Source organism: Chelon labrosus (assembly GCF_963514085.1).
Source record: "Chelon labrosus genome assembly, chromosome: 3".
Classification (NCBI taxonomy): domain Eukaryota; kingdom Metazoa; phylum Chordata; class Actinopteri; order Mugiliformes; family Mugilidae; genus Chelon; species Chelon labrosus.
This window is the reverse complement of record NC_140339.1, coordinates 4,804,651-4,815,852: the sequence shown is the minus strand read 5'-3', so window position 1 is coordinate 4,815,852 and position 11,202 is coordinate 4,804,651. Positions and strand designations below refer to the sequence as shown.

The 11,202-nt window shown below is 47.9% G+C and overlaps 1 protein-coding gene across 4 annotated transcripts in view; it reads right to left on the bottom strand.

Annotated features, from left to right (window-relative positions):
* Positions 1–11,202, bottom strand: part of cbfa2t3 (CBFA2/RUNX1 partner transcriptional co-repressor 3) — a 40,373-nt gene that overhangs the window by 6,010 nt on the left and 23,161 nt on the right. For 3 of the 4 annotated variants that reach the window (XM_084540833.1, XM_084540834.1, XM_084540836.1), the window contains 9 exons: positions 10,361–10,602; positions 10,087–10,176; positions 9,192–9,373; positions 6,058–6,341; positions 5,491–5,576; positions 4,056–4,350; positions 3,058–3,126; positions 2,317–2,370; positions 453–643 (listed from right to left, as the gene is read on the bottom strand). In XM_084540833.1, coding sequence (XP_084396959.1) covers positions 453–643; positions 2,317–2,370; positions 3,058–3,126; positions 4,056–4,350; positions 5,491–5,576; positions 6,058–6,341; positions 9,192–9,373; positions 10,087–10,176; positions 10,361–10,602 — 1,493 coding nt within the window. The remainder of the gene's footprint in view (positions 1–452; positions 644–2,316; positions 2,371–3,057; positions 3,127–4,055; positions 4,351–5,490; positions 5,577–6,057; positions 6,342–9,191; positions 9,374–10,086; positions 10,177–10,360; positions 10,603–11,202) is intronic. The other variant, XM_084540835.1, reaches the window with a different exon arrangement.

Here is an 11,202-nt window from a genome sequence, read left to right as displayed (position 1 = left end):
AGTTCACACACAAATAAATGTCGAAAAACATAAAATAAGCCATTTTAATAATCTAGTTAATGTGTTTGATAGTCATTTTTTTGTCACATTTCGGTTTTCAGACGTAGTCCAAGGCCACTGGTTCGTGTTACCAGCAGGTGGTGGTCAACTGCTCCGAAATGGTCTCGGCTCTGGCACTCTGCTCCGACCATCTGCGCCTGTCTGCTTTTATTTACGCTGACAACTGGACTGATTGTGCAATAATCATGACAACATGGTGCAGCACCAAACTAAGAGGAACCAGCTGTATCGCGGGCTACAAAATACAAGATAAGGGGAACAAAGTGAAGGGTGATGGATGAGTCAAGAGAGCCTTGAAAAGGAACCAGAGGAGCGAGCGACTGAGTGAGGAATTAAAGATCAAGTGAGAGGAAAATGAGGCGGAATGTGGGTAGGGGGTCTGTGGTACTCACTTCACTGGAGTCTTCCTGCTGGTTGATTACTGTTAGTGCATCCTCTGAGGCTTGCCTCTTGGCCTCGGCCAGCGCCCTCTCCATTTTCGAGCGTTCGGCGGAAATCATCTCGTGAGCCTTCCTCTCGGCGTCCGACACCGCTTTCTGCAGCTCTGACATGGCCTGTCGCTTCACCTCATTCACTGCCTCCTCTGAGAGAGAGAGAGAAAGGGAAAAGGAGAGAGGTGTTAGTCGCTCGTGGCCATCGCCCCATCCTCCGTCATCCTTTATTAAGGCTCTTTAAGCTGCCTTCTTGTCGTGCCCCAGCAAACAGATGTACATCATCCAAGATTTAAACTTTCTACCAGAAAAATGAAACAGCCACACTTCAATAATTAATTCAAACGCGTCTGGTCCCGACGATTTCCAGCGCCGACAACAGCAGATGTCGCCACGTTGGCCGTTCACGCAACATCCTGCGATTCCCCGTTTGCATTATACTCTTCTTGTCACGAGAAGAAGCCCAACAGAAATAGTTTGACGCGGCTTACAGTGACGAGCGAATAATCTTCCCAGCGGTGGGCGCGCATATCTCCACTGCAGGACTTCCTACGGCGCAGATTTGATCACAGGACCTTTTGTTCTCCGAGCACAAGCTGAGCGTATGAGTGAGGACGCTGTGTTTTTACAACAGGCAGGTGCGTAGACTCCTTTCCAGATGGCGGTCTAAAATAGAAACTTCCCGTAGTCCTTTCTCAGAGTGATTGCATTTTGTTGTCTTTCATTATTGGCCTCGCGGTGCACAGCACATGATTTCTTCTAAGACACCTGAGAAATAGGTGGCCGCGTGTACGCTATTTACTAGCCCATCAAATGGGGCGTCGCGATCACGAGATATGAATTCCTCTGTCGTGAAAGACACTTTTTTTTTTGAAGATAAATATATGTTTCTCCCTCCTGCTCCACTTCCTCCAGATGTGCCCAAAAAAAAAAAAAAAACACAAACGACACACATGCAAGTGGATTGCCAGGTGTGTTAGACCAACCAAGTAGGAGGTGAGGCTGATACCCTCCTCTCCACTGCTCCCCATTTCCCCCAGTCAGTGTTTGCTTGAGAGGGAACTCATAAATAACTGTCACTTTTCCTTGCCGCTCCACTCCAGTTGTTTCAAACTACTGTGTAAAAAGATAGGCACTGTTGGAGAAGGGGTGGGGGTGGGTGTGGGGGTAGCCTTATCCACACTCTGCTGTGTATATGCACATAGCCGTGTGTGCATACAGTGTCTGCTCTTGATTTGTATGCTCATATGTTAAAAAGTCCGTCTTGCAAACACACTTAGACACACATCTCAGTGCTTTCCCTCATTCCGTCATCCCGCCTCTACCTTTATCCTTCATTTCATTCTAGCCGCCTCCCCCCCACCCTCCCCGCTTCCTCTTTCTTCTCCCTCTCTCTTGCAAACACTATCTGCATTATTCCAAGCTTCTCAATTATCTAGCCTAATGCATGCACCACTAAGATTAGTTTGCAAATTTAATTAATTCTTATCAAGGAGACTGCATAGCAGATGCTGGGGCAATTAGCACTTAATGGAAAACACGGGGGCAGCAATATTAACGTTTTAATTCCGCGGGGATTTGGCAAGTCCCTGAGACGTGTTATTTCTGTCCGCTTTTTCACACTTCAGATCTTATTTTTAAAAGGAACCGCAGTCTCTCAACCTGAACCAGACCAGAGAATACGTGTGCGGTTTTTAATTAAAAGCAAAAAAAAAAAAAAAAAAGGTGCAGCGGCTACGTCGGGCCGAGATAGAGGTGACGCACACAGACACACACAAACACAAACACTGGAGGTGAGATGTTGGGAGTGAGATATGCTACTCACCCTGCTTGTTTTGGAGGTGCTTTAGTGCTGGGGAGAGCGGGATGCTTGTAGTACCTGTATGAAAAACAACTGCAATTAAAAGAGCTTTTTCTGCTGGTGAAAATGCAGCACAGTATTTTGCCGACAGCAGCAGCATCTTTCCTCCGCAGGGCATTGGAGTATGAGTGCAACATAATAGTGCTGGGACTGTGGTGGAACAAGGGCTGAACCAGACAACTCCTGGGATGGGCTCTAACTAACATGTGATATATATATCTATATATATATATACACACACAAGAAGGCCCATGCAATGCAATACTCCCGCCTGCAGCTGGAAATCACAGCAACAGTCGATTGTCTGTGTATCTACGTTGTCTCTGTTCACTTCAGTCATATGTAATGTGAATGGAAAAAGGGGGGAATGTGTTTTTCATGCCTGTGGAGACCAGTTACGCTCCACCCCATGCTGCGCTGCTGTGGCCTATACCGTAGGCCCAGTGACTGCATTTTCACTGCAGCTTTAACTGCAGTGGCCTTTCATAGTGGTGACAGATGGAGGGTATTTAGCCCTAATGACACACAGGGCCTCCGATCCTCTGGCCTGATGGACCTACGGCTGTAAGGCCTCTGTTCTGCTGCCTCGGTTGCCAGGGCGAGGGCCGTAAAGACTGATGATGGCGGTGTGATTGTGTGCGTGCGTGTGTTTTGTTAGTCTGTGTAAGGTCAATCACGGAGACAATAGGATGTTTTGGCTCTTACCAGCTTTCCTCCAGATTTCTTCTGGCAGGTATCCTGAGGGAGGCCTGTGTAAGAAGTCTCTGTGGATCTCTGGAACACACACAAACAGGCGCACATTCAGTGTCAGTTACACACACACAAACACACAAGCAAACTCTTTATCTGCATGAACACACATCCGCCCAAGTCTCCCATGTACTTTTACATTTCTGTTTTGGGGACTAAGTCAAACTGCACCGATCAGGCATAACATTATGACCACCTTCCTAATATTGTGTAGGTCTCACTTGTGGTGACTCATCGGAGAATGGACATGGGCCTTCTGAGGGTGTCCTGTGGTGTCTGGCAACAGAATGTTGTTAGTGGGGGCCTTTGAGGGGAGGGGTCTCTGTGGATCATCCCACAGATACTTGATCAGTTTGGGATCCAGTGAATATGGAGGCCAGGTCAACACCTTGTGCTGTTCTTCATATTTTTTTGAGTTGTTCCTAAAGCGTTTTTGTGCATGTGTCAGGCTGCATCAAGTCATTGTTATGGGATAGGGGTGCCTGTTCTGGTCTAGGTGGGTGCTAAGTAACCTGAATGAATGCCAGGTCCAAAAGTTTCCCAGCAGAACATTGACTTATCACAAGATGATTTCAGCGTACTTATTGGTTTTAATGTTGTGGCTGATCGGTGCATGTGTATGGCAACATGTGTAAATGAGCTGTCATCGACTGTTTCAATCATTTCCGGGAAGGAAATGGGAATACGGGAGTTGGAAGTGAATACAAGTCTTCAATTATGAATGAGCATGCTGTCAACATGAGTGTGCAATCAGCTGGTTAAACATCCAGGAACTAGATTTGTGTCACTCACAGTATGAGCTAAAATTTGTAAATCCGCTGAAAAGTACCAACATCCAACTGACGTTTTGTGTCTTAATTGATATATTTATTTTCTGCGTCTGAAAAAAAAAACCCTACCTTGCTGTGAGTGTTTTTGCTTTGCCAAACATGCCCTGTGTGTGTTTTGTCTACCTGTCTGTCTGCCTGTCTGCCTTTCAGCAGCCGAGGAAGTTCCTATCGGCAGTGACTCGCTGCTGCTAGCTGTGTTGGAGGAGGAGTTGTGGTGAGGAGTAGGAGGAGGAAGAGGAGGAGGAGGAGGAGGAGGAAGGCAGTGCTGTCCGTTGCTCCCACCTTTTTTCATCTCCTCCACGTCGCTGTAGCGCCGAATCCAGTGGTTCATCTCCTCCCGGTCGGCCTCCTGGCAGCGGCGCAGCACCGTCAGAGAGCGGCGCGTCTTCTCTACCATGTCCATGATGCAGTTCAGGAGCTGCAAAAGGCAAAGCATTGGAGTTTTTAGCTTTTACTTGAAGTCCTGTATGAATGAGACTCATTTGAAATTGTAAATTCCTTCCAGTAACATTGTAGAGATTTTGAACTGAAAAGAGAGTTTATACAAAAACATCCAAGCAAAATCCATTCAAAGGGAGAGAATCAGTTTTGGAGCCGCTAAGCTACAAATCAGCACACTTTTTTTTTTTTTTTAAATCTGTGCAGAGCAGATATCACCTCGCAGACGTGTGTTTGTTGTGTGACTGTCTCTGCATATCTTTTCATGGAACGTGTGCTCGTCAGTGAATTTCGGCGTCTACGAGCCTCACAACAATGATAATGAAACAGCTGGGCTGCTGATGAAAAAGTTGAGCTAATTCCTTCCACCCTTCTGCTCAGCTCCGTGCCAACTCAACAGATTCCCTGCTCTTTCCCCTGTTGAAAAACGCGTTTTTTTGTGTGTTTTTTTTTTCCCCCCTCCACGCTGCCCCGTCCCTCCAGAGCGTACAGGGTCCACTAAACGGGCTTAGCGCCGTCGACACTCAATCCATATCGTTATTCCCCATTCATCTTTCCTTCTTTCTTTCCCTGCCTCGTTCCCTCTGTCTCTCCACCACCTCCCTCCCCTCCGAGTTAGCTATATTTATTTCAGTGAAGTGTTTTTAATTTGGCAGGGGTCCAGGCCTGGTCGGTTCTCTCCATGACTGCAGCTCTTGTCTCAGCTGCTCTCCCCAGCTGGAGCTGCTCTCTGCTGGGTCCTGAGCTCCATCTGGGGCCCTGTTTCTCTCTCTCTCTCCCTCTCTCTCTCTCTCTCTGTCTACTGTTGACAATTTTCTCTTCATGGAGTTGGGTGCTAAAATCCAGATAGATGCCCGTCTGTTGTTAATTCACCACACTGACACAGACCTCCTGAGGTCGGCTGTCCGTCAGTCGCTAACTTAGCCGGGACAAAGGCTGTTCTGTCTGTCACCGCTTCCCGTCCCTGTCATCTGCATGCCATCTTTAGCACTAAAACCCACTTTAACAGCCCCCTGACCTCTCAGCTTCTCAGATTTCCATTTCCGTTGCTTTAATATGAATATATGGATGAAACATAGAGGCGGTTGACGTTAAACACGGCCACCGTGCGGGTACATACGTTATCGAGGTGTTTCCATTCTTCTGCCCACTCTCGATCTGTAAGACGGTGGTCGATCACCTCCTCTTGGCGGGCCCCATGCACTGCTGCAAGAATACACAGGACGTCTCTGTCAGTTAAGGTTTTACAACTGTGTCTGCAAAATAAACCATAACTATTTTCATTGATTGCAAACTATGAACGTCCGTGGTTTGTAATTTATTACATTTTCCTACATGCAACATTTACTGTAAAGCACGTATCCAAATAGGGCATAAACAAAACCAGTTCAGCATTTTATACAAATAGGTGACTCATAGTTACACCACAGAATTGCACGATTTGGCTAAGAATTCATCTATTTCCTTCTGGGGAAGCAGAAGTAAGTCTTATATGGTTGCCACAGTTGGCCACATGGTCATGTATGGCCGTGGTCTTTATATAGCTGCACCGACACAAGGATTATCACACTGGAGTGACAACTGGCTTTTGTTCTCTACACCAACCCCACTTACATACGCGCACACACACAAATGCACGCGCTGTCGCAGCCGTGCAATTGTCTACAGTACATTGCAGCTGCTCTACCTGTCTGCCGGTGTCTGTCTCGGGCATCGCGGTGTTCATTATGCCTGTAGGCGTCTCTGTACTGGTGTGCCAAGGCCATGTCTTCTAGGCGATAGTGCTGGGGTCCGACTTGAGGATTGGGCGGGTGCGGCAGGCCGTTGGGAGGGTGTGTAGTGAGGCCGTTGGGAGGCTGGTGAGCAGGAAGACCCGTGCTGGGGCTGAAGCGTTGGCTCGGGCTGATGGTGCACGGCCTCTTGGCCAGGTGCTCCGGGTGCAACCCATCTCTCTCTGAGCTGTCTTTGGTCCTGTAAAGGAGTCAATGGTAGTGGGTTAAAAAAACATGACTCTAGGTACTTCTAGCTATTGCATAAGTCATTGAATATTTTTAATAATGATATTATTAGTATACTAGTATTAGTATACTATATGAAAAAGCATGAAACTATGGCACCAAAGTGCAACTGGCTGGATGCAGACTAAGTGCTGCTGTGTTTTTTTCCAGTAGTGGGATATGTGGTGCATTATCATCTACAAAAACAAAACAGATCTTTAATAAAATGTTTATTTGCCAATATACAATAGTCGTTCAAAGCTGGGCCCAAAGGCGCCGTTTCCCCAGCACGCTGATGCGGCTTCAGATAAAACCCTAACTAATTAGAAACTGTTCTTCTGCTAACATGACTCTGCAGCCGCGTGACTCACTCCAGTCTTTTTAAAGCTAACTGCTGGCCTCATGTTAATGTCTGATGGAAGAGAATTCACTTTTTACGCACACTACGCCATCTTTCCCCAGCTAGACCGCCGGTGGCCCTCGCCAGACCGCAGTGAGTAATATGAAAACTGTGGGATGTGCCGTGCCAGGCTAAAGATACAATGCCAGTGTATTACTTCATAGTTCAGGAAACCGTGTCAAGAGTTGAGGCCAGAAATCAGATTAAGGTGGAAAATGGCAACTGCAAAAACATGTCAAGCAAGTAGAGGAATGATATCTAATGTTGTTAGTTTCTGTTGTGCTTGCATTGACTATATTGCTAGGGTACGGTATCTGTGTAAAATGACATACACCGATCAGGCATAACATTATGACCACCTTCCTAATATTGTGCAGGTCTCCCTTGTGCCTCCAAAACAGTTGTGACTCATCAGAGAATGGACATGGGACCTCAAAGGGTGTCCTGTGTGTCTGGCAACAGAATGTTGTTAGTGTGGGGGGGGGGGGCTTTAGAGGAGGTGCCTCTGTGGATCATCCCACAGCTACTTGATCAGTTTCTAGTGAATTTGGAGGCCAGGTCAACACCTTGTGCTGTTCTTTTTTGAGTTATTCCTAAAGCCTTTGTGCATCCTGCTTGACGGCTGCTGCCATCAAGGAGTGTCATTGCTATGGGGTGGGGGTGTCTGGTCTGGTCTAGGTGGGTGCTACATGTCTAAGTAACAGCCACACCAATGAATGCCAGGTCCAAAAGTTTCCCAGCAGAACACTGAATTGTCTCAAGATCGGTCGATGTTATTTACTTCTCCTGTCAGTGGTCGTAATGTTGTGGCTGATCGGTGTATGGTGACAGCAATAACAAATCCTGATGCGCACAGAGAGCCAGGTGAACAGCCCTGCTCTATTTTTATACTTCTGTTAGAGCCCCTGGTATTCTGAACTATACCTGTTTGACGAGGCTCTAGCAGTTCAACAACTTCCATATGGTGTATGCCAATGCACGCACACACACACACACACACACACACGTGTATGCGTGTCCCTGCTGAGAGCTGCTTGTTGTTCAGTTACAGTACAGCAGTGCCTCTCCAAAGCTTCTGCACAGCTGCATGCCATATGTATAAAACAAAACCACGTCCAACTGTACACCCCGCGTCTCAAGCTCTTAATCTCAATATCCCTCAGCCTGCTCTTAGATTGCAAGTATGTCTCCCTCTCCCTCTCCCTCCCTCCCACCCCATTCTCGAGCTTAAGGGGCAATATGGGCTGAATGCTGCGTATTCGGCAGATGTTTAGTGACACTCATTTGTGTTTGTGTACTTTACAGCGAGTGTGTGTTTCGACGCGCGCGCGAGAGAACGAGGTTGTGTTTTCAAGCCATCTGGACAGTTTAAATGGGAGTGTTGATATTAATCTGTTTAGCTGGACGGCCGTGGCCAAGCGTTCGGATGGAAATCGCTCTTTATCATGCTGGGGATCAAAGGCGAATAAAAGCAACGCTGCCCCATGTAGATGATGAGCATGAGTATGTATGTGCTCATTCTCGGTTATCCGGGAGTATATCTGTGCACGTCGGCTATATTCGTCCGCGTCCGTGGCTGTAGTATCTAATCAGAGGAACAGCTGGCGCGACATTAGGCCCTGCCCCAGCTGAACGACCCACCACCCCACCCCCTCGCCCCCCATCCCCTTCCGCCGAGTCCCTCCTGCTGTGTATAAGCCAGAGGTCGGGAGGTGGAGGTGTGGGGATTACAGTGGGATTGCACGTCCAGCTTCAACCCGCAGTCCCGTCCAAACCACCACCGACCCACCCGCCTCCCCGCGCCGCGTTCGGGATGTGCTCGGCGTTTTGGTCAGCACACCGCCATCTGGACGCATCCCTAACATATGGACAGCTGCCGGGAGCCCACGGGTCATACAGATGGAGAGAATGGGAACGAGAGAGGAGTGAAGAAGTAATCATACAAAAAAAATAATAACGAAAAAGACAGCGCCTGTATGAGAAGCAGGAGGAAATGTGAGATAATTGTGTCATCTTCTAAGCTGGATGAACAAAGCAGAGCACTGGAGGGAAATGTGGAACAACGGCAAACCGTAGCTCTGCTCGTCTCCCCGTCTTTCTTTAGGATATTTACTTTACTTCACTCCCCGCTCTATCCTCTGTCTCTTTCTTTTGCTGTTCTTCCTCTCTTTTTCTCTTCCCTACCCTGCATTTATCCTACTCCTCCCTCCCAGACAGCTGGCAGAGGCAGTCTGGCACGAGGGCTGTCCAGACTTCCACCTCAAGCACAGATGGATTTATAGGTGCCCCTTGTCACTTGGCACTCTAAAATAATTCATTTATTACAGCGTGTGTGTGTGTGTGTGTGTGTGTTAGAGTCTGCCAACGCATGTGCACTTCTGGAGCCAGGACATTGTTTTCTCGTGTTTAATGGAAAGATGCTACCTGTCAGGGGTCCTTCTCTTGCCGTGCTCGTTCATCTCCAGCATGATCTCCGAGGAGTCGAGGGGCGAGCTGGCGTTGGCGTCCAGGAGCAGCTGCTCGTGCTGGGCCAGATACTGAGCTGGAGTCTGTTTAGCCAACCTGGCACAGTGGAGCAGTTCTCTCTGCAGCAGGGGCAGGTTTGCCTTCAGTGGTTAAAAAGGGAAGGAAGACAGATGTCTCTGATTAGGAATGAAATAAGCTGTTTTTAGGAAGGACATAAATTTACTGAACCGATGTACATGTCGAGAAGAGCGTTAAGTGGACAAGAGAAGAAGTAGGAACCCACGGTGGAGCAATGGATGGATGGAGTGAGAGTGAAATAACGCCAGATTAGGGCGTTAGGGAAAAAAAGTGATAGATGAAGAGACAGGATGAGATAAGACAGGTTCCCTGACACATACCACTACCATGTGTCTCACTCTCTCCCTCTCTTTGCGGTGTGCTGTTTGTGTGAATTACATGTGTGTCTTGTATCTGTGTGTAACAGTGCTGTCACATAGCTCTCTCAGACCTGTCCGGTTGATATAACACAGCTATTGCTGCAACGTCCCAGATGGGGAGGATCATGGCACGCCAGGAGGTCTGACACACTCACACACATCCCTTTTTAACGCGCACATTCAATAGAATTACTACCGAGTTCACACCGTATATACACACCGACAACATTTCCCTACCCGCCTCGCTGTGAACCCTTTCTGTTTGGAAGTAAAACAAAAAAGCACGAAGGAAAGGAATACATAGCTGCTCGCGCAAAGAAAAAAAAAAACTGGCTTTGGTTTTATGGAGCAATAAAGCTTGTCAGTGTCAAATGGAGACACCACGCTTGATTTATTTCACATAAAATCCTGCTTACCTTCAGGAAAGGAATGACAAAAGGCCTCAGGGGGAAGTTGGTGGCCTCGTGAAGTTTGGAGTGAAACTCTTCGATTGTGAGAGTGGAGTTCTGTCCGAGACAAAAGGAAGAGTGAGGGATACTGAAAAACATTGCATTATGCATTAAATAACATACGCTGCCATGCAGAATAAGAAGAGGATACAGGGAGCCTTAGCTGCTATGAGCATGTGTGCTTCCACGTTTTAGGAAAGATTCATTCGAGGAATTCTGTGTGAACACAATCACAACATACCACCAGTCCCAGCACGAGGCTGCGCACCCTCTCTCCGATCTCGGGCGATATGTCGTTGCCAAACTGCTGCAGCGTGGTCAGGAAGCGCTTCAGCTTGCAGAGCTGACGGGCACCGCACGCCGGCGGGAGCTGCTGGTTGGACAGCGAGGCCGTCGAGGACATGGCCGGCCCGTTGCTGAAGCCGTTGGGAGTGGACGGAGCGCCGTTTAGCGACGTCGGAGAGTGGCTGCTCCCGTTCAGCACTGCAGATAAAGAGGCAGAAGGGAAGAGACGAATTGGGTCAGTAGTTTTAGAGAAGCCTGGGGGCGGCATTTGACGGAGCGGAGGGGAGAAGCACTTACATGCTGATAAAAGAAACATGTGGTTAAGGTGAATCTGAATGGTATACGACGCCAAGAGCCTGGTGTGATACAATTTTATCCTAGTTTCTGTGAGTGTGTCTGTGTGTGTGTGTGTTTGCAGTGACTTCAGCTGTCTCACAAGTGGCACCATCTGACCCGCCCACCCCCCCCAGCCCCTCCATCTACCCCTAGTATCGGTCTATTTCACCCCGCACCTCACTCACTCACTCGCACCGGGACACAACTATAAGAGGAACTTGTTAAAGAGATGCCAAAAATAGTCCCGTGGCCTGTGTTACTTTTATTCCAGTAGCAGGTGTGTAGCTAAATCTGGCCCTGCACATGTCCACCAGCTGAAAGTAGATTTGCAGCTTTAGGGTTGAGAATAGACGCAGCATTCATACACATATATAATCACTGGCATATTCTTCTTAATGTAGGCACAAACAAACTCATAAATACGCAGGAGCTCGCACTCAACACGTTTGACCTTTACCCTGA